Below are 27184 nucleotides of genomic sequence, written 5' to 3' on the forward strand. Positions count from 1 at the left end.
GGGAAGAGAAACAGGGTTGCCATTACAGAGACTTGGTTGTAAGAGCGACAGGACTGGCTGCTCAACAGTCCAGGGTTTCGATGTTTTAGACATGATAGAGAGGAAAATAAGAGGTGTAGGAGTTGGTTCAGTGATCAGGGAGAGTGTCACAGTGGCACTCAGAGAGGACATACTGGAGAGTTTGTCCACTGAGGTAATATGGGAACAGCTCAGCAAATAAGAAAGGAGCAATAACTCCAATGGACTTTTACTTTCGGCCACCCAATAGCCAGCAGGAGATAGAAGAACAGAGATGGACAGATTATGCAAAGATACAAAAGTAACCAAGAAGACATGGTGGGCGACATTACCATTCCCAATATTGATTGGTCTCACTCATGTGCAAAAGGCTTAGACAGGGCAGAATTTGTAAAGTGTATCCAAGAGGATTTCCTGAAACAGTAGGTGGATAGTCCGACTCAAGGAAGGACCATATGGGACCTGGGAAACGAGTAGGGCCAGGTGACTGGTATTTCAGTGGAAGAGTATTTGAGAATGATCACTACTCCATCAGTTTTAAAGTAGTTATGAGCAAGGATACGTCTGAACTATGGGGGCAGGAACAAAATTGGGGTGATGCAGATTACGGCATTTTTAAGCAGGAGCTAGGAAGTGTAAATTGTGAGCAGTTGTTATTTGGTAAGTCTACATCTGACATATAGGTGTCATTTAAAGGCCAGCTGATCAGAGTTCAGGACCTGCATGTTCCAGTAAGGAGGAAGTATAAGGTAGGCTAGGTAAATTAACCTTGGAAGATCAAAGAGATTGTAAATTTGGACAAAAAGAAAAAGAAGCTTTGTAAGGTTTAGAGAGATGAAATCAGACCGGTCTTTTGAAGCAACAAGAAATAATTCAAGTAGCCAATTATGGCCACGAATTGTCATTGGTAAGTCGGATTTAAGAAAATCCTAAAGTTTTATAACTTATAACAAGGAAAAGGTAGGACCGCTTAAGGATAAACTAGAGAATTTATTCTTGGAGTCAGACAATGTCACAAGATGCTAGAAGATTACTTTGCATCTGCATTCACTAAGGAGAGAGACACAGAGGACAATGAGATCTATGTGGGGAATACTAATATGCTAGGGCAGTTTGACATCAGAAAGAGCATTGAGATGGATAAATTCCCAGGGCCTGATAGGATCTATTTCAGGTTATTGAGAGAGGCAAGAGAGGAGATAGCAAGGTCTTTGTATCTTCTCCAGCCATAAGTGAAGTCCCGGTGACTGGCTATTGTTATTCCTTTGTTTAAGAAGGGATGTAGAAATAATCCAGCAAACTAGAGACTCATGAGCCTCACATCAGTGGTAGAAGAGCTATTGGAGAGGATTCTTCAGGATAAGATTTATTTGCATTTGGAAGATAATGGGCTACTTAGGAATAGTCAGCGTAGCTTTGCCCTATGGCAGGTCATGTCTTGTGAACTTGATTGTGATTTTTGAGGAGGTGACAAATGTGATCAATGGGGGTAGGGCAGTGGATGTTGTCTACATACATTTTAGTAAGGCATTTGACAAAGTTCGTCAAGCTAGGTTGAACCAGAAGATTAAGATGCATGGGATCCACGATGACTTGGGCATTTGCATTGTGAACTCCCATACTCATTGAAGGCAGAGATCGATGGTGGAATTGGTCTGTGACCAGCGGAGCTCTCCAGGGATCTGTACGGTGATCTCTGTTGTTTGTGATATATAATTATAACGGACCTTAATGCTAATGTAGATGGCAGGATTAATACATTTGCAGATGACACCAAAACTAGTGGAGTTGGAGACAGTAAGGAAGGCTGTGAAAGTGTACAGCGAAACATAGATCAGCTCCAGAAATGGTTGCAGAAATGGCAGATGGAGTTTAATCAAAGCAAATATGGTGTTGCACTTTGGGGGGTCGAATGTAAGTGGAAAGTATATAGTTAATGGCAAGACCCTTAACAGCATTGATGTACAGAGGAACGTTGAGGTCCATGTTCATAACTCCATGAAATGGCAACTCAAGTAGATAGAGTGGTAAAGAAGGTGTATGGTATGCTTGCCTTCATTGGACAAGGTGTTGAATGCAAGAGTCTGGAATTCACGACAGACATCTTAAAGGTACTGGTGTAGAAAGTCACGGTCAGTTATTCTGAGCTGACTCATTGTAAGTTATTCATTTGTCTTGTTCTCCTGTTCCATCTCCAGATCACAGGATTTCTTCTCTCATTCTCCTTTAAAAGTTAGTATTAAAGATGCTGGCACCATCCTTCCAGATCATAGTCATTTAAAATGGTTAATAAAGTAAAGGTTAATAAATGGGGCCTCAAGTTTTCATTGGGTTTGCTTCAAACTAAAAATACAAGCAGGACACAACGTTATGATGTTTGTTGTTTGCATGTTTTGTGCAGAGCCAGATAATGTTCAACCACGATTGTACGGTCTGCTTCAGTGGAGCCCAGCCACAAAGCCAGCTGCAGCGTGTCCATCTGGAGCTGATGAACAGAGTTGATATGTTGGCTGAGCTCGTGTGTGAGCCTCTGCATGCCTCCCAGCAGATGGTGCTGGAGAGTATGGTGACCATCAACGTGCACTGTCGCGATGTGCTGAGTGACTTGATAAGCAAGAAAGTCTTCAAAGCGGAAGATTTTGAGTGGAGCAGGTAATCACCAGTCTACAAAGCATTGCTCTAGTCCTGGAGCAGAATCCATTAATCCCTTCTGTCTCCTGCCTGCATTGGAGTTTTGGGCAGAATGGTACAATTTAAGTGTCAGTTGATAGAGAACCATGGCTCCATGGATAAAAGTGGGGTGATTTTTGGTATGTAGAGGGATTGCATTTACCAACTGGTGACATCGGGCATTGGCCCTTTACAGGCTGATCTTTACAGACAAACTATTAGGTTTCTTTCAGGGTTGAGGGTTTGGAATGGGGTTGTCCAGCTCAGGATTTAGTTGACTATTGTAAACCCTTACTGAACATATTCTTAACCTGGCAATTGCATAACCTTCCTCCTCTTGGTCCTGCCCAGTCCAACCACTCATCACCTGATTTGTCCATTCTGCAGCATTGTCAACCCATTCTTCACCTGCCATCGGTTATCCAACTCACCATCCTCGTTCAACCCCTCCCTACTCTTCCACCATTAGTCATGCAACTTTTCAATTTCTGCAGCATTGTTACCCCACTCCATCATTGTTAATGAAAGCACTTGCACCTGGAGACATAGTGCTATTCTTTTGCAATGGTCACTGAGCACATCATACTCATGGAGACATGTTGGAGGAAGGAACTGCAGATGCTGGTTTAAACTGAAGATATACACAAAATGCTGGAGTAACTCAGGCAGCATCTCTGGATAGAAGGAATGGGTGACGTTTCGGGTCGAGACCCTTCTTCAGACTGAGTCAGGGGAGAGGGAGATCAGAGATAAGGAAGGGTAAGGTGTGAAAATGAAACAAACAATAGAGGGGATGGAGATCAAGGGAAATGTAGAATTCCCCTATTAACATATTGATCATATGTTAATCAAAGTGCAATTTCTTGCTGTCATCTCTAGTTTGTTCATGTGTAATTGTTCAAGGAAACGTGCAGGGAGCACAACTCTGTGATTTTTCTTTGTTATCCATGCAATGTCTTGGAGAGTCTCGAGCAATTTCTGAAACATTATTGTTGCTCTGCTGTGCGTTTTCATTCAAGAATCTCTGGTCCATGACACACTTGATTCAGCAGAGTGTTTTATGACTGAACTATCCCACTATTTATTTCTCATTCAGTACTGGGATTTATCATTGCTGAACATATAGAGACTTCATGTGTAGGAAGGAACTGCAGATGCTGGTTTGCATTGAAGACAGTCACAAAATGTTGGAGTAACTCAGAGGGTTACTCTGGAGAAAAGGAATAGGTGACATTTTGGGTTGAAACCCTATTTCAGACACACAGACTTCATATGCGCACTGTGGTATGGACATTGTTTATGCATCTGCCTAATTTATATTATGTTGTTACATAAACATATGATATATGCATACATAGATGGAGAACATTCACGGTGTTTATAGATATTGTATGTGCATATGTACACGTTTTCATATGTATAGTGGGTGGATGGATGAACCTTGTACAGAAGTAAGCTGTCAGGTTGTAACAGTGTTATGAACTTAATCTATTCACACAGAAACCGTAGTAGACAGCCTGTGATGCAGCACAAAGCCCAGTGGGTACATTTGTAAGATACATTGTGACTTGGGGTCATTGTCGTCCTACTAAAATACAGTGCATTTGAAAAGCGTGGAGAGTCACTGACAGAAACTCTGTGTTTCAGGCAATTGCGTTATGAATGGAACACGCAGAACAGCTCGTGCTACGTCATGCAGGCCAAAAGTTCCTTCATCTATGGCTATGAGTATCTTGGCTGTTCACCTCGATTAGTGATCACACCACTGACTGTCCGTTGCTGGCTTACTCTGACTGGAGCCCTGCACTTGAACCTCGGAGGCTTACCAGCAGGGCCATCAGGGGCAGGCAAAACAGCAACGGTCAAAGACCTTGCTAGGGTAAGTGTTCAGTGCTGGGCAATGATCAGAATAGTATCTTTCCCATAATTCTAATTTCATTCCAACATTTTACTCCACAAAATACTCCACCAAAATACTATCTTGTTGGTGATACAGGAGTGCAGATGCTAGAATCTGGAACAATAAAACAACAACTGGAGAAAATCAGGCAAAGGGATACTGGTGTCTTGGGTCAGCCCCCCCCCCCCCCCCCCCCCATCATGGTAACATTCTGATCCAGGCAAGGATCTGACACCAAATGCCTCTTAACTGTTTCCACGTCTCACTCACCAGCCATAGTCTGTCCATCCCTACTCCACCTGGCTCCATCTCCCCATCACGCCCCATGTCACCTGGGTCCCCTCTCATTTCTATATACAGGTTATATACCCTTTTCACTCTGAGTTCTGATGCAGGGTATCGTCTGAAACTGAGCATCCCTTGGTCTCTGAGATGCTGCTTGACCAAGATCCTCCAGCAATTTTTATTTGCTCCTTTATCGCTTATTTTTACTGGAGACCATAAACTTTTAAAAATCCACCAAAGAGTAATAATTGGGGACAAAAGCATTGTGCTCAACAGATTTTTCAGATGGACCTGTTTTACGGAGGAGGATTGCTGCAAAAAACATGTTTAAAGTGAAGAGTAGTAGATTTAGAGAGGAGACACGAGGGACTTCACATGCTGGAATCTTGACTTGAAAAAACAAACTGCTGGGGGAACACAGTTGGTCAGAAAGCATCTATGGAGGGAAATGGACAGACCTTTCATTCTGAAGAAGGGTCCCAACCTGAACCATTGTCTGTCTGCTTTCCCCTACGGATGCTGCCTGACCCACTGAGTCCAGCAGAAGAATTCAGCAGGTCCAGGATAGAAAGGTACGAGGCCGATACTGCTGTGGTGCGCCAAATAGCCTGTTTCTGCACTGTGTGATTCAATCGGGAGAATTCAATGTGATCATGGCTGATCATCCACAATCAGTACCCCTTTCCTGCCTTCTACCCAAATCCCTTGATTCCGCTAGCCCAAAGAGCTCTATCTAACTCTCTTTTGAATGCATCCAGTGAATCAGTCTCTACTGCCTTCTGAGGCAGAGAATTCCACAAATTCACAACTCTCTGCGTGAAAAAGTTTTTCTTCATCTCAGTTCTAAATGGCCTACCCCTTATTCTTAAACTGTGGCTTCTGGTTCTGGACTTCCAACATCGGGAACATGTTTCCTGCAGCTAGTGTGTCCAATCCCTTAATAATTTTATATGTTTCTATAAGATTCCCTCTCATCCTTCTAAATTCCAGTGAATACAAGCCCAGTCGCTCCATTCTTTCATCATATGACAGCCCCACAACTTGGGGAATTAACCTCATAAACCTATGCTGTACTCCCTCAATAGCAAGAATGTTAAATAGCAAATGAGGAGACCAAAACTGCACACAATACTCCAGGTGTGGTCACACCAGGGCCCTGTACAACTGCAGAAGGACCTCTTTGTTCCTATACTCAACTCCTCTTGTTATGAAGGCCAACATGTCATTAGCTTTCTTCACTGTCTGCTGTACCTGCATTCCTACTTTCAGTGACTGATGTACAAGGACACCCAGGTCTCGTTGTACTTCCCCTTTTCTTAACCTGACACCATTCAGATAATAATCTGCCTTCCTGTTCTTGCCACCAATGTGGATAACCTCACATTTATCCACATTATACTGCATCTGCCCACTCACCCAACCTGTCCAAGTCACCCTGCATCCTCATAGCATCCTCCTCACAGTTCACACTGCCACCCAGCTTTGTGTCATCTGCAAATTTGCTAATGTTACTTTTAATTCCTTCATCTAAATAATTAATGTATATTGTAAATAGTTGCGGTCCCAGCACCGAGCATTGCAGCACCCCACTAGTCACTGCCTCCCATTCTGAAAGGGACCCGTTAATCCCTATTCTTTGTTTCCAGTCTGCCAACCAATTTTCTATCCATGTCAATACCCTACCCTCCAATACCATGTGCTCTAATTTTGCCCACTAATCTCCTGTGTGGGACCTTATCAAAGACTTTCTGAAAGTCCATGTACACTACATCCACTGTCTCTCGTCCATCTTCTCATTATTTGAACTGTCTTCAAATGTCTCTGTTCTATTCCGATCCACACAAAAGATGGTGTTGCAATTAATTTAATGCAATTAATTAATTAATGGTGTTGTAAAATAATGTTATGTGCTCTATTTCTCAGGCCCTGGGAAAGCACTGTGTTGTCTTCAACTGTTCCAAAGGCCTGGATTATAAGGTACTATTTACTGTGCCAATAACAAATGTTTGTGTGAGTAAATACTTTCTGACAGCAAACCTGTATCCTTTCTCATTACATTCCAGCACTGGTAGTCTTTGTGTTCCTGGGTGCGAGCGGTCTCCTCCTTCACCAACACCTCCCCTAACCTGTCTCCATTGGCCTGTCCTCCTTCACTGTTCCTCAGTCCACCATAGAGTTATAGAGATACTGGACGGAAACAGGTCTTTCAGCCTAAACCTTCTTCATTGACCAAGATGCTCATCTAATTATTTCCATTTGCCCTCATTTGAACCATATCCTTCGAACCTTTCCTTTCCATGTGTCTGTCCGAATGTCTTTTAAATGTTGTTAATGGACCTGCTTCAACCACTGTTCTGTGTTCTATGTTCCACTTTCTCCGGCCCCAGACCTCTGTGCTACTCCAGTTCTGACCTCATGCCCACACCTTCACGGCTCCACCCCTCTGCTTTCACCTTGTGATGCTCTGGATTTACTTGTCCCCAACATCTCAGCCTCGCCAACTCCCATAAGATGCTTCTTAAAATGTACCCTGACCTCCTGAGCAAAGTGTTGACACTCAAGTTTCCCTGGCTGATTTGGCTGTGCTGTCATGCTGAGACCACCTTCTTGGAGATCAAAATCACACTTATTCTCAACGCCCCTCCCACAGAATCTTTCCAAGTAGCAAGTCCCCATTTTCCATTTATTTCCCCCCTCCCCCCCAATTCAGGTTCAGGTTTGTAGGTACATTAGCTTCTTTAACTTGTGCATTGTGTAGGATAGAACTAGTGTAAAGGTGATCATTGGTTGGCATGGACTTAGTGGGCCGAAGGGCCTGTTTCAACGCTGTATCTCTGAAACTAAAAAGATAGACAGGGTGGTAAAAAACCCACTTGCTCTAAAGGGACTGGGCAATGCATATAAGAGTTGGGTGATGTCGGGTTTGGCAGTACAAGACACTGTTGAGATCACACCTTGAATATTGTCTACAGTTCTGATTGCCATGACATAGAAAGGATGTGATCAAGGTCAAGAAGATACAGAAAAGTTTCTCAAGGTATTGTTGGGAGTGGATTAGGGACTGGATAGGCTGGGACTGTTTTCGCTGGAGTGAATGAGGTTGAGGGGTGACCATACAGAGGTTTGTAAAATCAATAGTAGCATCGATAGTGGGTGGTTTCAGTCTTTTTTCCAGGGTGGAGGAGTCTAAAATTAGACAGCATGGGTTTCAGGTGACAGGGAGAAGATTTTTTAAAGGATCTGTAGTGCAGGTTTTACACACAGAGGATGGTGGACATGTTGTAGAAAAAGGTAGAAGCGGGTACAATTATGACACTTAGAAAGATACGTGCATAGGAAAGGTTTGGAGGGATACGGTCTGGGTGCAGGTAAATTGGACTAGCTAGGTTGGGCTTGGTCGAGTTAGGCAGAAGCATCTATTTCCAAGCTGCATTTCATGCATTTCATGCTCCATGACTCTAAGAGAATTAAGAGAAACCATGAACGGGGACCGTGAGTTGGACTTTTGTTTTGGCATTTACAAAGTCAGCACTTCAAGCGCAGATGCATCAGAACATCAGCAGAAACAGCTGTGGACACTGCTGCGCTCTCAGCGTCTGCAGGAGGGCTCCTTTCCCAGCTGGAGACAAAAAGAGGAGAAACGGATGCTGAGCTTGTCATGGGATTCCAGTGCTCCATTAATAATTTTTCCACAGCTGTAGCCGGTGTCAGCATCATGGGACGTCCAAACGTCAGTGCATGGAGGTAGGCACAACACATGTTCACTGAATCACAAGGCACCTAATCTGCTTCAATCTATGTGCCTTAAGCCCAAGAATATACAAGCTCCCGTCAGCTTAACTGGGAATACTACTGCTCATGTGCAGCCATGTTGCAGAAACTCAGCATACATAATGATCCTGTATTTCAAAAGCTTATTTTCAATACAATACAATACAATACAATATATCTTTATTGTCATTGTACAGGGGTACAACGAGATTGGAAATGCGCCTCCCATACGATGCAATAATTTAATTAGCTAGTCAGTATTAATTATTAATTTAAACAACCCAACGAAACAAATTGTAACAGATTTAGAACAGAATAAAGTGCAAGTAGATCTGTGCCGGTTCACTGTGCGATGTGACCATACGGCTCAGCAGGACCGGTTCATGGCAGCTATGGCCCTGGGGATGAAGCTGTTCCTGAGTCTGGAGGTGTGGGCGTAGAAGGCCTTGTATCATCTGCCCAATGGAAGGAGTTCGAACAGACTGTTGCAGGGGTGTGAAGAGTCTTTGTGGATGCTGGTGGCTTTTCTGAGGCATCGTGTGTTGTAGATGCCCTCCAAGGCTGGTAGCTGTGTTCCGATGGTCCTCTGAGCTCCATGGACTACCTGCTGAAGAGCTTTCCTCTCTGCCTCCGTGCAGCTGAGGTACCACACAGGGATGCCATGTGTTAGGATGCTCTCTTTGGTGCAGCGGTAGAATGTCGTCAGCAGCTGTTGGGGTAGACCAGACTTCTTCAGTGTTCTTAGGTAGAACAGTCGTTGCTGTGCCTTCTTGACCAGCGCAGCAGTGTTATTGGACCATGTTAGATCCTCCGAAATTTTCCTCAGTCCCAGAGAAAAAAAACCCCTTTAGACTTTGGTAGACGTGGATATAATGGCCATAGGACCTTTTTCTGTACTAGTCAATGAAAACTATAAAACAGTTGCAATGCCAGAAATCTGAAATGAAACAGGACACATTGGAAATGATCACGCAGCTCAGGCAGAACCAATCACAAAAAATGAACAAACTGCTGGAAGAACTCAGCAGATCAAGCAGCATTTGTGAAGGGACAAGAACTGTTGCTATTTTAGGTGGAATGAGAGTAAAGAGAGAACATAGTCAGTATAAATAGTAGTGGGGAGGGGCTAGTAGGTCATAGGTGGACTGAAGTGAGTGAACTTCAGTCCACCAACGATGGGTGCCTGGAGTTAGGAAGGGGATGAGGAGCTGGAAGTGGGTTTAATGGAGGCAAATGGGTGTCGCGCAGAAAGACATCTTGGTCAGCATGGGCCTCTTTCTATGTTGTATGATTCTATTAGAAATGTTGTTTGTTTTAGGCTTGAGATCTGATTGTATGCGCACCTTGCATCTGGAGTTCCCAGTGTTTAAGAGGTGCAGCTGTTGGTGACTAGGAGCCAGTGGATTGAATCCACCAGGCTTGATAGGCCGAATAGCCTCCCACTGTTCCAAAGCTGTGATTGCCCTAACTCGCACCAGATGCGTTTCACAGAGAACGTTTGCCAGTAGTTTGCCAGAGACCCAGGGATAAATTTTCTGCTTCCATTGGGAAGAATAGGTCCATCTTCCATCCTAGGTCTGTGATCATTTGGCCAGCCAGTCAATGAATTGGCTCTGACCTCTCCATCAGGCTAAAGATAGATACAAAAAGCTGGAGTAACTCAGCGGGAACGGCATCATCTCTGGTGAGGAATGGGTGATATTTCGGGTCGAGACCCTTCTTCAGACTCTGAAGTCACCCATTCCTTCTCTCCAGAGATGCTGTCTGTCCCGCTGAGTTACTCCAGCTTTTTGAGTCTATCTTCAGTTTAAACCAGCATCTGCAGTTCCTTCCTACACTCTCCATCAGGCTAGATTGGTCTCTGACCTGGATCCCAATGGTGAAGAAATCAATCTTGCCAGAGATCTAGTGATAAGAAAGGACAATAGCAACCCAAGGAACAGCTCTTCTGCCATCATTGTTTTTATTCATGTTTCTATTTTGCTTTGAGATTCTGGACTCGATCCATTGCCTGCTGGGCTAGCCATGGATTAAAAGAATTTCATTATCAAGTATTTAGCCGCGGGGACCAGAGTTCCTGGGTCTAATCCCCGTTGACCTAGCCAAGGTCAACAGGTTGCGAATAACTTGCTCAGCACCCTGGCTGGTGAGGGGTTATGAAACCTGCCTGCAGAGCACAAAGGTGAAATTTGGATGAGAGACAAATTAAATATATTAGATTGGTTTATTGTCATATACACCAGGCTGAAAATAAATTCATTGTTCACATGAGGCTCACACAGTAAATAGTATACATGCAGTAATGGTAAATACTAGGGCAGCACAGTACCGCAGCGGTAGAGTTGCCTCTCAGTGCCATAGACCTGGGTTCAAGCTGGCTGCGGGTGCTGCCTGTGCAGAGTTTGTACGTTCTCCATGTGATCGTGTGAGTTTCCTCTGGGTGCTTCGGTTTCCTCCCACATTCCAAAGACATACAAGTTTGTAGGTTAATTAATTGCTGTAAATTGTCCCGAGTGTGTAGGATAGAACTAGTGTATGGGTGACCATTGATCGGAGTGGAATCGGTGGGCCGTATGGCCTGTTTCCACACTGTATCTCTCAACTAAATTGAAGTAAATTAAACTAAATACAACAATAAATGTAATGACCAGTGCAAAATTATATTAGATTATAGTGTGATCCAAAAGTACAATGATGGAATAACTGAATGAGGTAGAATTAAACGTAAGAATACATGGCTGCCTTTCAGGCAAGGAGGTGTTAAAGAGGTGAGTGGTTCAGGAGTCTGAGAGCAGTGGGGAAGAAAATGTTCTTGTAGCTGGACATCTGAACTTTCAAACATCTGTATCTTCTCTAAGAAGATAGAAGGGATAAAAGGGGATGGTCTGGGTGGCAAGCATTCTTGATGATATTTCCAGCTTTGCTGATGCAACTGGATGGAAGGAAGTGATGAGCCTACGATGAACTGGGCTGTGTTCACCGCTGTCTGCAGGTTCAGGCAGTCGAGAGCAGAGCAGTTGCCATACCAAACGGAGATGTTTCCCATCAGAATACTTTCTATAGCGTATCAAGACTGGGCTTGTATTCACTGGAGTTTAGAAGGGACAGGCAGTATCTCTGGAGAACATGAGTAGGTGACATTTCGGATCGGGACCCTTTTTTAGGCTTAATGTTGGAGATAGGAGATCACTAGGAGGTGAGAAGTCCAAATCATTGAAAAAGACCCGGAGACAGAGGCGATGGAAAAAGAGCTCTACTTCATGACAGGACCCTATTTCGTTGAGGTGAAGGCATAGGGGAACAAAGATAAGGCCTCTGTTGAAGACTGATCGTTCTGCATGGGAAAGAGGGAAGTCAGGAGGGATGGTGAAAACAAGACAGGATTTTAGGGCTGGGCTCAGAGGACAGCAGTGTTGTGGAGCTTCACTCTGGCAATGGAGGGGGCCCAGGACAAAAAGGGCAATATAGGAATGGGAAAGGAAGTTAAAATGATAGCATCCGGGAGATCCAGCACGCCTAAGTGAACTAAGCAGAGGTGCTTGGTAAAACAGTCGGCAAGTCTACACTTGGTCTCGCCAATGTAAAGGATGTCACATTGAGAGCATCAAATGTAGTAGATGAGATTAGAGGAGGTGCCTCTGTCTTACCTGGAGCCCCTGGATGGATGTGAGGGTGGCATTGCACTTGGCCAAATATTCACGGATGCATAGGGAGTAGAGCAAGGTACTGAGCATTTGATGCTGAGGGGCACCCGGATGGAAGAAATGTTATGACCCATTCTAAGAGACTGAGGTCTGTTGGTCTGGATGTGCAGAAGCCAGTTGTAGATAGGAAGCAGTTAGTGGGAACCGTACACCAGGGTTCGGCCTGTTTCAGAGGCTTTTCCAGCGCATATCCATGTCCTGCTGCTTGAGCACCTGTGTTTCATGTTATTGTTTTCTTCCCCATCTGTCAGCACCTTGTCGTCTTCGGAGGTTTCTGCTCATCTCACTTGGTACAACTGCCCCCCAGGTCAGAGTAAGAATACTGTGCACAACGGAGTAGCTTAGTCATTGGCACACAAGCGCATTTCATAAATTTGGAAGCAGCAAAGCTGTCACTCTGATCATTTACGGCTGTGATGTACGACTGGGCACTGTCATCCACTTAATTAAAACCTCATTTGAGTAAAAGTGAGCAGAGAGCTGCTGCGCAAAAACTGTCCTCAGCCAGCACTGTGCTAATCAAAACTGGCATAACATTGACCTTCCTTTATGTTCTCTCCTCCTCTCTCCCCACCTATTTGCCATCCTTTCCTCTGCAGATGATGGGCAAATTGTTCTCTGGAATGGCTCAGTCTGGGGCATGGATCTGCTTCGACGAGTTTAATCGGATTGATGTGGAAATCTTGTCTGTAACTGCCTCACAGGTCCAGACAATTAAGGCAGCCAAGGACAATGAAATGATAAAGTGAGTACTTCCATACACACATGGCATTGAGATGCATTTACTATCTTCGCACATATGCCACAGGCATCAAGTATAACAATAAAGCATTCCTGTTGTGAAAGCAGTAAAACATCGCAAATTGGTAAAACCCTGTGGGATGACAAAAGAGGGTGGGACTGAAAACTCAAATCAAAGGGAATGAGGGAAAGAGAAAGGTTGAAAGCAGAGAGAAGTGGGCAGCAAAGTGGCACAGATACCCAGGTTTAATCCTGGCATTAGGTGCTGTCTATGTGCCGGTTGCATGTTCTCCCTGAGGGTAACCATGGTGTTCCAGTTTCCTCCCATTCCCCAAAGATATGCAGGTTTATAGTTGAATTGGCCTCTGAAATAATTGCCCCTAATTTGTAGGGAATGGATATGAATGTTGGAGAACTGGTGTTCATGGGTGATCAATGGTTGGCATGGACTTGATGGGCCTGTTACAATGCTGTATCTCTGAACTAAATTCCAGTGCATGGAATGACTGAAGTTCTAGTCGGTGCAGTGAGTACAATCTACAAAGTGCATTACTTTGCACTTACAGTAAAACTGCGCCGGCACCAGTAAAACTTTACATGTGTTTTGTATATTCAACCCCCAAACACACTTGTGCTTGACCTCTGAGATACATTCAGAAGCAAATGACCATCCCAACATTCACAAACAATCTGCTGGAGGATGTAAGCAGGTTAGGCAGCATCTGTGGAAGGAAATGGACAGTTGATGTTGTGAGTCAGTACCCTTCATCTGGCTAGACGTGAACTCGCAGACCCCTCCTGTTACCTGCTCCTGGACAATGGTAGTCAGGCATTGTCTCCCATACTATGTGTAGGAAGGAACTGCAGATGCTGGTTTAAACGGAAGATAGACATAAAAAGCTGGAGTAACTCAGCAGGACAGGCAGCATCTCTGGAGAGAAGGAATGGGTGACGTTTTGAGTCGAGACCCTTCCTCAGACTGGTTAGGGATAAGGGAAACAAAAGATATAGATGATGATGTAGAGAGATAAAGCACAATGAATGAAAGACATGCAAAAACGTAAGGGTGATAAAGGACAATAGCTTCTCGTTCTCATCAAACAAACAGTTAGCAAAGGCCTGTTTCCTTTATCATCATCGCTTTTTTGGATATCATTCATTAATTGGTCTTTATCTCTCTACATCATTGTCTATATCTCTTGTTTCCCTTATCCCTAACCAGTCTGAAGAAGGGTCTCGACCCGAAACGTCACCCATTCCTTCTCTCCAGAGATGCTGCCTGTCCCGCTGAGTTACTTCAGCTCTTTGAGTCTCCCACACTATCACAGATCTCATCATGTCAGGGTGTCTCCCCTCCACAGCCTCCAACCTGATTTTGCACAATCCGGTAGTGCCATTCTCTATCCCAGCCCAAATGAATGGTACCGACCCTAAATGTCCACCTCCATTTTCCTCCACATATGCTGCCTGACCTGTTGAAATCCTGCAGTAGTTTATCATGTATCAACTCTTGTTTCTCTTGCATATCCCAATAGTTAGCCGATATTTTAAAGGCCCATTTATTTAACTATCAATCTGCATGGAGGAATCAATGTACTTTCTGGCAGCAAAGTACACGAACAAACCTCTTCCTACTATGGGAAGGTAAAGTGAATAACTACACAACAGGCCAACAGCTGTGACTCATGGTCCCAGCCTGACGTACTCCTTGTATGTCAGTACATTTACCTCTCCGCCTATTGAGTCAATTGAAAATCAGCAATTTGAACTCTCATTTCTTATGCATTGATGGAGTAAATTTGAAAAGAAACCCTGGAATAAGTTGTGGCATTTGTTGCTGGGTTTGATCGCTTGTTCAACAAAAGAAGCAGGCACTGGGGAATAAGCTGTCCTTTTAGAGCAGCGGATGCCATGGCAACAGATTTATTATTTTCAGTATTTACTGGATTCTATTCATCAGTAAGAGCATGTATTTTTAAGGAATAAAACATCTCTTAGGGCTTTGTGACAACTGACCTACCCGTGTGAAAAGATATGAAGACAGGTGGCCAAAAGCTTACAGAAAGAGATAGCTCTTAAGGTATGTTTTAAAGGTTGAGGAAAGGTGGGGTGAACCAGTGTTAGATGCAGGTTATGGAAAACATCTTTAAGGAGAAGAGACAGAGACTGAAAGGCAGGTGAGATAACGGGGCGAATTCCAGATCCCAGGCAGCTAAAGGCACGGCTCCCCGTGGTGGATGGATTAAACCGTGGGCGGCACAGTGACACAGTTGGTAGAGCTGATGCCTCACTGCAGCAGACCCGACTTCAATCCTGATCTTGGATGCGGTTTGTGTGGTGTTTGCATATTCTGCCTTTGAATGCATGGGTTTCCACCAGATGCCCCGGTTTTTCTCCCACATCCCAAACATGCACAGGTTTGTAAGTCAATTGGCCTCTGTAAAAAGTGAATGAGAAAGAGGGATAAAATAGAACTAGTGTCAACACTAGTGACTGATGGTGGGTGTGGACTTGGTGGGCCGAACGGCCTGTTTCCATGCTGTACCTCTAAACTAAAACAAACTGTGGTGATCAAGCGGTCAGAATTTGGAAATTCAGAGATTTCAGAGGTTGTAAGTCTGAAGCAGACTGAAGGGGTGACTAGGGATAAGGCCATGGAAGATTTGATGATTAAAGTTTATTGAACCAAGAGCTAGTGTGGGAGTAACAAGTACATGGACGATACAGACCAATCTGTGCAGCCAACCAAGTCATCTGGTTCAGATATAATTTCAAATTGGTGATTTAAATCATGCTGCCGGATAATTGCTGCCTTTGGACATGAGAGTATTGTGTCATTGTCAACAGACATGATAATAAGATACACAGGACAAAAACAGGCCCTATGGCCCACAGAGTCCACGGCACCCATTAACCACTCATTTCCATTAATACCTCCATTATACACCCCATATTCTCGCCAACAGATTGTTTTTGTTCTTCCAGGTTTGTATTTGGAGGCAGAGAGATTCGGATGAATATGTCCTGTGGTTTCTTTGCAACTATAAACCCTGGGTAAGCTGCAGTTCATGAGAAAGTTTTGGCATTCCAGGTTTTCATTTTTTGTGGATATGAAGCCGAGGTGTTTTGAGAAATATTTGAAAATTCTATTTTTTCAGTAATCATAGTGATTAGAAATGCTTGCGGCAGAATGAAGCACACTTTCCACATAGGTCACCCATAAACATCAAGCATCAACATGAGTCAGGCTGGCTCTACCTAGCTCAATTTAGGGAGAACCTATAATGTTCTGCAATGGAAGAAAATTTCAGGGACACATCCGATTTTGTCCATTATTTAATCAGACAACCTTTGTTCCAAAAGTGTGCTCCACATCAACAACCTCTGGACCTAAATTCCATCAGGCAATCTCTGTGGGAAGCAGCTTGTTGGCCATTTCATTGAGATCTTGTGTTTGAGGTGGTGAGTAGAATAGGGGAAGTGAAAGGTGGATCTCGGAATCTGAACCCAATCAGGACCCCCTTGTGATCCTGTTGTTCCACACCCTGCCCACACACACCCTCAGTGCAGTGTAGTCCCTCAGTCCCTGTATCATTGAGTCATAAAGCATTGAGACAGACCATTCAGCCCACCACGGCCATGCCCACCAATGGACACCCATCTATATTCATGCCATCTTCCAGTACTTGGATCATAGCCTCTATGCCTGGGAGATTCAAGAGCTCATTTAGATACTTCTGCTACCAGTGACTCTGCCTCCACCACTGGGTGAAAATCCTATCTAAATCTCTTATCCCTTACCTTAAATTATCTCCTCCAGTTTTTTTCTACCTCGGCTGACGGGAAATGTTTTCTGTAGCCTACCCCATCTATACCTCTGTGAACTAGTCCTAGATCAAGAGTCATATGGAACCCAAGCCTATTCCCTTTTTAATGACGTGAACGATGAGTGTCTTGGATGCACTGTCAGGCGTAGTGGTGGAGTTCAGATTCACTTGCAGTGATCAAAAGGGACCTGGATCAGTATCAAAAGAGAAGATTTGAAGGAGAGTGAGACAACAGACAGAATGGCCTTTGTGCTGTAATCATGCTATGATTCATCCTTCCTCCCAAGTGAAGAAGCTCCCAGGTTGTAGAAGGCCACCTTTTCAATACTACTCAATGACTTGTGTTAAATTCTTGAATGGTTAAAAGATTAGGAAAATCCTGCAATAATCCATCTGAGACTCGAATGGCTTAGATTTCTGCATTTTAGCTGAATTTGAATACAGACATTGTGAGAAGTAATCGGCTTTGAATCAAGCCTCTGAACATTTTTGCAGGAATCTCTGTGGTTGCAGCGAAGCCCTTGGAAAATATATTTGATTATAGTGAGAACCATTGAATAAATTAATTTGGTGAATTTTGGTGATGTTATGATGTATGAACCATTGAAGGTTAAGTTTACATTGATCCTGGAACATGAATTATATTTCTCTTTCAAGGTAATCATCCTGAAACATTAACTCTGTTTCCTCCTCTCCAGCTGCTGCCTGACCCTCAATTTAGTTTAGTTTAGAGATATAGTGTGGAAACAGGCCCTTCGGCCCACCGAGTCCACATCAACCAGCGAACCCTGCACACTAACACTATCCTACACACAATAGGGACAATTAAACCAAGCCAATTAACCTACAAATCTGTACTTCTTAGGAGTGTGCGAGGAAACCAGAGATCCCAGCGAAAACCCACGCAGGTCACAGGGAGAATGTACAAACTGCATGCAGACAGTACCTGTAGTCAGGATCAAACCTGGGTCTCTGGAGCTGTCAGGCAGCAATTCTATCGTTGCATTGTCTGTTTTATTTGTTGCATTAGTGTTGACTTAATTCTTTACCTTCTTTTTTGCTGCATTTACTTTGCTACATTCGCTCCTTCTGTAACTTCCTCTACCTTTGAGGTCAGACTATCCAACTCTCAATCTTCATCTCACTTCCCGATCTATGGATCCCTCCAACTCTGTTCCTGAACAAATGTGATCAAAACTCTAGATCCTGAAGAAGTGACTGAAGAAGATTGAGTGGTGGGGTGGACGAAAAAGAGGAGGAGTAAAAATCAATGGGAAAAGAGAGAGGGGAAGCAGAGGAGAGAGAAGAAAATATTGGAGGAAAGAGAAATCCAGAAAAAAAGTGAATGAAAGAGATGAAGGTTGATGGAGAGTAAGAGCAGTGAAATAATGGCAGTGCTGAAGAAAGAATGGAGAGGGAGAGAGAGAGGAAGGAATAGAAATGAAAGAGAAAAGAGTTAGAGTGAAAGATTAGAGAAAGTGGAGCCAAGATTAAAATATGTTTCCAAGACAAAGAAATCCACTAATGATTCCAGCCAGCTGTTACTTGATTTAATCAGACATGAGACAGCAGTTCACTAGATGCGAGTGGCCTGTTGAAAGCGTGAGTGGCACGGCCAGATGTATATCTTTCTGTATAAACCAAAATCAGGCCTTATCCTGGCCTTTGGATAAAAAGCTGCTCCCTATATATAAGGATTGTGCCCTGGACGAAGACGGGATGCAGTGTGGAAGTACTGGAAGATGGCATTAATATAGATGGGTGACCACCTACCAGGAACTCTCTAGGAAGCATAAGAAAATAACTGCAGATGCTGGTACAAATCGATTTATTCACAAAATGCTGGAGTAACTCAGCAGGTCAGGCAGCATCTCAGGAGAGAAGGAATGGGAAGCACTGGGAAAATGTAAGAGGCCAATGCTATCAGCCTCTCCCTTATCTCAGTTTCTTGGGATCACATTGTGACCAACATTAAACTCCATTTTAATTTCAAGTATTGTTCGGAGACTTTGATGTTGTCAGACACACATTCTGGTGCTTTAATCCACCCGGTTTAGTAGATTTATTTTCTATCAAAGCTACTTTTCTAAAGCTTTGGTGTTTTCCTTTTCCTTGGTTGATTTGTCAGCTGCTGTTGTGATAATGAAGTTTTGCTGCTGCTGTTCTGTTCACATTGAGGATCATGTCTTTTTACTCTAATCCCTCTGCCGTGAAGCCACACCGGTTACTTACACCACAATGTATCTTGACCAAGTTTAGAATTTAACCAACAATTTTCCATCAAGCGATTTGTGTTTTTAAGTAATTCCTGTCATTACCACTGTGCAGGCTGATTTCCCAGCCACCTGTGGATACTGTTTGGGGCTGACCCTGACTCTTCACCCTCCATCTCTTATTGATGATTTTGAACTTATCTGCTCCATCATCAGGGCCACCTACTTTCCATTGCTCTGTGCAATTCCTCTGCATTGCCGATGAAACCCTCAGCTTTCCTTTCTCCCTCTAGATTTAAATATTCTAACTTGCTCCTGCCCGCTCTTCTTGTTCTACCCCTCTTAAATAAATCATTCTAATGGTTTTATCTCACTTGCACTGAGGCATTGTCATCCTAACACAAAGAACTTGTCATCCGAACACAAAAGGCTTGTCCTGTGCTTGCCGATCTGTATTGGCTTCTGAGCTGCCATCATTGTGATTACATGATTCCTATGCTTATTTTGGAACATTCCACAGTCTCACCCTCTTCCTATTGTGTCACGTCCTTCAGCCCTACAACTTTCAGCGCTACAGGGTGGTGTCTTTCCCCTCCTCCTGAGGTGTGAGTGTGTCACGGTGTGTTGCCCTCTGGTGTGAGTGTGTCACAATGTGTTGCCTCATGGAGTGAGTGTGTCAGTGTGTTGCCCTAAGGTGTGAGTGTGTCACAATGTGTTGCCTCGTGGTGTGAGTGTGTCACAGTGTGTTGCCCTAAGGTGTGAGTGTGTCACAGTGTATATACCTGTGGATTGTCACCTTGTGGTGGTGGAGAAGCTTGTGTGGTCCTGCGATCCTGAGAGTGATGCCGTTTGGAGGGTCACCCATGGCGGTAAAGTCGAGGAGGAGGTCCCTGACAATGAACAATCCAACCAATACCGCAACGGTGGAACAGGTGGAGGATGATGGCTGACTTTAGTGGAGCGTCACAACGGCTGCGAATGCTGCAGCAGAAAAGGGTCCCCGATGGTCTTGAACTCCATGCCACTGAATCCCGACCCAGATCTGTGAAGGACCGTGTGGTGGCTGTCTGTGCACCAGTCTCCCCAAGTTAAACAAAGTCACGCGCAGGCATCCTATGACCCTATGGAGAGGACAGTCATACTCGCTTCAAGTGACCGCTGATGACCTGACGTGTGAGTGTGTCACAGTGTGTTGCCTTATGGTGTGAGTGTGTCACAGTGTGTTGCCTTGTGTTGTGAGTGTCATAGGCTGTCTTCTTTTCCCTCCTACTGCTGACCTGTCCTCCCTAGGGCATGAGTGTGTCACCTTGTGTTGACCTGATGTGTGAGTGTGCCCTAATGTGTTAATTTGAGGTGTGAGTGTGTCACAGTGTTGACATGAGGCATGAGTCTATCACGGCGGGTTACCTTATGGTGTGAGCTTGTCACACACTGTGTGTTGGCCTGAGGTGTGAGTGTGTCACAGTGCACAGACCTATTGTGTGAGTGTGGCACGATGTGTTATCACTGGATGGATTTAAGAAAGAGTTAGATAGAGCTCTAGGGGTTAGTGGAATCAAGGGATATGTGGAGAAGGCAGGCACAAGTTATTGATTGTGGACGATCAGCCATGATCACAATGAATGGCGGTGCTGGCTCGAAGGGCCAAATGGCCTCCTCCTGCACTATTTTCTATGTTTCTATGTTATTCCATGGTGTGTGTGTCACAGTGTGTTGATCTATGGTGTGAGTGTGTCACAGTGTGTTACTTTATGGTGTGAGTGGTGCTCTGATAACAACCTGCCCCTAAATACCACCAAGACCAAGGAGCTGATCATCAATTTCCGTAGGTCACATAACGGGGAATACGCCCCGATCTATATCAACGGGGACAGTGTGGAGAGAGTGTCTAGCTTCAAGTTTCTGGGCACTCACATTTTGGAGGACCTAACATGGTCCACTACCACTGCTGCGCTGGTCCAGAAGGCACAGCAACGACTGTTCTACCTAAGAACACTGAAAAATTCTGGTTTACCCCAACAGCTGATGACGACCTTCTACCGCTGCACCATAGAGAGCATCCTAACACATGGCATCCCTGTGTGGTACCTCAGCTGCACGGAGGCAGAAGGGAAAGCTCTTCAGCGGGTAGTCCATAGAGCTCAGAGGACTATCGGAACACAGCTACCAGCCTTGGAGGGCATCTACAACACACGATGCCTCAGAAAAGCCACCAGCATCCACAAAGACTCTTCACACCCTGCAACAGTCTGTTCGAACTTCTACCATCGGGCAGACGATACAAGGCCTTCTACGCCCGCACCTCCAAACTCAGGAACAGCCATAGCTGCTATGAACCGGTCCTGCTGAGCCGGATGGTCACATCGCACAGTGAACCGGCACAGATCTACTTGCACTTTATTCTGTTTTAAAACTGTTCTAATTTGTTTCATTTGGGTTGTTTAAATTAATACTGACTAGCTAATTAATTTATTGCATCGTATGGGAGGCGCATTCCCAATCTCGTTGTACCCCTGTACAATGACAATAAAGATATATTGTATTGTGAGTGTCATTGGCTGTTGTCTTTTCCCTCCTACTGCTGACCTGTCCTCTGGACATTTCTGGCCCTGATTTGAACATTATTTTCTTTCTGCTCTAGGTACGAAGGTCGTGTTGACTTGCCAGACAACCTGAAGTCCCTGTTCCGACCGGTTGCCATGATGGTACCTGACTCCAAGCTCATTGCTGAAATTATGCTCTGCTCTGTGGGCTTTAAGTCAGCTAGATCTCTCTCTGGAAAGGTCATCAATCTCTACGAGTTGGCCAGCAAGCAACTTTCCCATCAGGTAGGAGGCCACATTCACTTGGCAGCCATTTGCTGATCCAGCCTTTCTAGCACCAGGCTCGGTCATGGTCCATACCAGACTACTTCCAAATGTGAAATCACATGGTGGGCACACATATGTTCAGAGCTAATGTTCAATGTCCATCACCCTGAATACAGGACATTTCCCCCAGCCCCTGCGCATCTGGGTTCCGCCGCAGTTATGTGGTCTCCTTTTACTGGTTACCGGTAGCTGTGTTGGTCGTTCCCAGTCATGATCTTCTCGAATTCCAGAAGCCCCAGATGTCAGGACCGTCCTTGACTTGATTCCTGAGCTGTGCTCGGCGTAGCCAGAGGCTCCTAGAGTTTTGTAGGAGTGTAGATTGGTGGAGGGTGGGGCTGGGTGGAATTATTTGAGGGTTGTCCGATCCAGTTGGTATGGGTGCCTACATATACATTCCAAATGAGGTATGATCACCTTTGGTTGCAAAGAACTGGGGGAGACATTAATATCATTTGCAACAGATAGAAAGCTTTTCGACAGGACCAGACCAAGAGAGAGTACAGGAAGGTAAAATAAAAGAGGAAGTATACAGAAAATGTCAGGTCTTATTGAAGCATTGGCTTGCGGAGGGATTTTGGGGTCCAAGTTCATAGCTCTCTGAAAGTAGCAACATGGGTAGATAAAGTGGTAAAGAAAGCATATGGTATGCTTGCCTTCATCGGTCAGAGCATTGAGAATAAGAGTCAGGAAGTCATGTTGCAGCTTTAGAAAACTCGGTGAGCCTCTTTTGCAGCATTGTGTTTGGTGCTGGCCACCACATTACACGAGGGATGTGGACGCTTTGGGGAGAGTGCAGAAGAGGTTCGCCAAGATGTTGCCCGGATGGGAGTGTAACAAGGACATGGCAGACCAATTGAATAACTACTTTGGTTCTGTCTTCACTAAGGAAGACATAAATAATCTGCCGGAAATAGCAGGGGACCGGGGGTCAAATGAGAGGGAGGAACTGAGTAAAATCCAGGTTAGTCGGGAAGTGGTGTTAGGTAAATTGAATGGATTAAAGGCCGATAAATCCCCAGGGCCAGATAGGCTGCATCCCAGAGTGCTTAAGGAGTTAGCCCCAGAAATAGTGGATGCATTAGTGATAATTTTTCAAAACTCTTCGGATTCTGGAGTAGTTCCTGAGGATTGGAGGGTAGCTAATGTAACCCCACTTTTCAAAAAGGGAGGGAGAGAGAAAACGGGGAATTACAGACCAGTTAGTCTAACATCGGTAGTGGGGAAAATGCTAGAGTCAGTTATTAAAGATGGGATAGCAGCACTTTTGGAAAGTGGTGAAATCATTGGACAAAGTCAGCATGGATTTATGAAAGGTAAATCATGTCTGACGAATTTTATAGAATTTTTCGAGGATGTAACTAGTAGAGTGGATAAGGGAGAACCAGTGGATGTGTTATATCTGGACTTCCAGAAGGCATTCAACAAGGTCCCACATAAGAGATTAGTATGCAAACTTAAAGCACACGGTATTGTGGGTTCAGTATTGATGTGGATAGAGAACTGGCTTGCAGACAGGAAGCAAAGAGTAGGAATAAACGGGTCATTTTCAGAATGGCAGGCAGTGACAAGTGGGGCACCGCAAGGCTCAGTGCTGGGACCCCAGCTATTTACAATATATATTAATGATTTGGACGAGGGAATTGAATGCAACATCTCCAAGTTTGCGGATGACACGAAGCTGGGGGGCAGTGTTAGCTGTGAGGAGGATGCTAGGAGGCTGCAACGTGACTTGGATAGGTTAGGTGAGTGGGCAAAGGCATGGCAGATGCAGTATAATGTGGATAAATGTGAGGTTATCCACTTTGGTGGCAAGAACAGGAAAGCAGACTATTACCTGAATGGTGGCCGATTAGGAGACGGGGAGATGCAACGAGACCTGGGTGTCGTGGTACACCAGTCATTGAAAGTAGGCATGCAGGTGCAGCAGGCAGTGAAGAAAACGAATGGTATGTTGGCATTCATAGTGAGGGGATTTGAGTATAGGAGCAGGGAGGTTCTGCTGCAGTTGTGAGACCACACCTGGAGTATTGCGTACAGTTTTGGTCTCCTAATCTGAGGAAAGACATTCTTGCCATAGAGGGAGTACAGAGAAGGTTCACCAGATTGATTCCTGGGATGGCAGGACTTTCATATGAAGAAAGACTGGATAGACTCGGTTTGTACTCGCTGGAATTTAGAAGATTGAGGGGGGGTCTTATAGAAACTTACAAAATTCTTAAGGGGTTGGACAGGCTAGATGCAGGAAGATTGTTCCCGATGTTGGGGAAGTCCAGAACAAGGGGTCACAGTTTAAGGATAATGGGGAAGTCTTTTAGGACCGAAATGAGAACTTTTTTTTTCACACAGAGAGTGGTGAATCTGTGGAATTCTCTGCCACAGAAGGTAGTTGAGGCCAGTTCACTGGCTATATTTAAGAGGGAGTTAGATGTGGCCCTTGTGGCTAAAGGGATCAGGGGGTATGGAGAGAAGGCAGGTACGGGATACTAAATTGGATGATCAGCCATGATCATATTGAATGGCGGTGCAGGCTCGAAGGGCCGAATGGCCTACTCCTGCACCTATTATCTATGTATTACCTATGAGGAGAGTTTGGACAAAGGTGGATTGTTTTCGCTACAGTGTTGGAGGCCGAGGAGAGATTTGCTGAAAGTATATACAATTATGAGCGGCTTGAGAGGGCAGATAGTCTGTTTTCCAGGGTGTAACTGTCAAATACCAGAGACCTCCATCTGCGGATGGATATTCGATTTCCTGACGGGCAGGCCCCAGGTGGTGAGAATTGGCAGCCACACCTATCATCATCATATCATATATATACAGCCGGAAACAGGCCTTTTCGGCCCACCAAGTCCGTGCCGCCCAGCGATCCCTGCACATTAACACTATCCTACACCCACTAGGGACAATTTTTACATTTACCCAGCCAATTAACCTACATACCTGTATGTCTTTGGAGTGTGGGAGGAAACCGAAGATCTCGGAGAAAACCCACGCAGGTCACGGGGAGAACGTACAAACTCCTTACAGTGCAGCACCCGTAGTCAGGATCGAACCTGAGTCTCCGGCGCTGCATTCGCTGTAAAGCAGCAACTCTACCGCTGCGCTACCATTACACCTCTTCCTCACTGATCCTCAACACAGGCACACCACAGGGCTGTGTGCTCAGAACTCTCCTGCACTCCCTGTTCACACACGACTGTACTGCTAAGCACAGCTCAAACAGCATCCTAAAGTTTGCTGATGACACAACCATCTTGGGCCTCATCACAGACAACAATGAGACAGCCTACAGAGAGAAGGTAAAGGCACTAAACAGCTGGTGCCAGGAAAATAACCTCTCTCAATGCCTTCTATACGCAATATCCTGACAAATGACAGATGCACAGAGTCTCTTGCCCAGAGGAGGTGAATCAAGGACCAGAGGACATAGGTTTAAGGTGAAGGGGAAAAGATTTAACTGGAATCTGAGGGGTAACGTTTTCACACAAAGGGTGGTGGGTGTATGGAACAACTTGCCAAAGGAGGTAGTTGAGGCAGAGACTATCCCAACATTTAAGAAACAGTTGGATAGGTAAGTGAATAGGATAGGTTTGGAGGGATATGGACCAAATTTGGGCTGGTGGGACTAGAGTTGCTGGGACATGTTGGCCGGTGTGGGCAAGTTGGGCCAAAGGGCCTGTTTCCACAGTATCACTCTGACTATGACTCTATGAAGGTCAATGTACAAAAACCTTCTTGACCACCCTATCTACCTGTGACTACACTTTCAAGGAACTATGTACCTGCACTCCTAGATTTCTCTGCTCTACAATACTCCCCAGGCCCCTGCCATGTGAAGGTTCCTTTCCTGGTTTGACTTCCCAAAATGCAACACCACACACTTATCTGCGTTAACATCCATTAACCATCCCTCAGCCCACTTGCCCAACTGATCATTATCCTGCTGTGATTTTGATAACCATCTCAGCTATCTAAGATATCACCGACTTTAATGTCATCTGCAAGCTTACTAATCATGCCTTGTACATTCTCCTTCAAATCATTTGGGATGATGGGAGTTAAATTAATGGGAGCTTGACTTCAAAAGTTTCAAAGGTCTTTTATTGTCACATGTACCAATTAAGTTACAGTGATATTCGAATTACCATACAGCCATACTAAAAACAGCAACAAGACACACAACTACATAAAAGTTCACATAAACATCCACCACAGCGGATTCCCCACATTCCTCACTGTGATGGAAGGCAATAAAGTCCAATCTGCTTCCTCCATTATTCTCCCGCGGTCGGGGCAGTTGAACCACCGCAGTCAGGGCGATTAAAGCTCCCGTGTCGGGGTGGGTCGAAGCTCCTGCAGCTTGGAGCTTCCGAAGTCGGTCTCTAACCAGGGACCTCGAGCTCCACGATGTTAAAGTCCACAGGCTCCCACGGTTGGAGCTCCAAGGTCGATCCCTGGCAAAGGGATCGCCAGCTCCACGATGGTAAGTCCTGCAGGCTCTCACGGCGGAGCTCCCACCAGCAAGAGGCCGCCAACTCCTCGATGCTAGGCTGCAGTGCGGACGGAGATACAATACGGAAATAAATCGCATCTCCGTCGAGGTAAGAGATTAAAAAAAATGTTTCCCCCAACCCACCCCCCACATAAAACAAGCTAAAGAACACTAAAACATACATTTAACACATACTATAAGACAACAAAGAAGGAAGGGACAGACAGACTTTGGCATGGCAGCCATTGCTGGCGCCACATAGTGGTGATGTTGAAGATACTTAAGAGACTTCAAGAGACTTAAGTTGAAAGATACAGGTTACCAACATTTCCTTCCACAGAATTTACTGATGTGAGTCTCACTGTAACTGTTTGTGGTGTGGTTCACATTCAAGTGTCCATTGAGTGGGAAATGGAGATTTACACCAGACTGTTAAAACTAGTTACTTTTAACCTCTGAACTCATTTTTTCCCCCAATTTCTTTAGGACCATTATGACTTTGGAATGCGGTCCATAAAGTCTGTGTTACTGATGGCAGGGCAGAAGAAGAGAACTTTGTGGATGCAGTAAGTGTGAACTTAAGCAGGTGGTGCATCTCACCAGTCTATCCAGGTCATCCCCATGAAGGGAGTTGCTAGAGTCCCAAGATGATCATCTCCTGAAGGGGCAGGCAGTCTGATTCAACGTGCCCTG

At 44.8% G+C, this 27184-nt stretch overlaps 1 protein-coding gene across 1 annotated transcript in view; it reads left to right on the forward strand.

Annotated features, from left to right (window-relative positions):
- Positions 1 to 27184, forward strand: part of LOC144593835 (dynein axonemal heavy chain 6-like) — a 317525-nt gene that overhangs the window by 141827 nt on the left and 148514 nt on the right. Inside the window, exons 27-33 of the mRNA XM_078399952.1 lie at positions 2420 to 2670; positions 4336 to 4567; positions 6797 to 6850; positions 12948 to 13093; positions 16075 to 16143; positions 21771 to 21957; positions 26978 to 27057. Coding sequence (XP_078256078.1) covers positions 2420 to 2670; positions 4336 to 4567; positions 6797 to 6850; positions 12948 to 13093; positions 16075 to 16143; positions 21771 to 21957; positions 26978 to 27057 — 1019 coding nt within the window. The remainder of the gene's footprint in view (positions 1 to 2419; positions 2671 to 4335; positions 4568 to 6796; positions 6851 to 12947; positions 13094 to 16074; positions 16144 to 21770; positions 21958 to 26977; positions 27058 to 27184) is intronic.

The sequence above is a fragment of the Rhinoraja longicauda genome, chromosome 5, assembly GCF_053455715.1.
Source record: "Rhinoraja longicauda isolate Sanriku21f chromosome 5, sRhiLon1.1, whole genome shotgun sequence".
Taxonomy (NCBI): domain Eukaryota; kingdom Metazoa; phylum Chordata; class Chondrichthyes; order Rajiformes; family Arhynchobatidae; genus Rhinoraja; species Rhinoraja longicauda.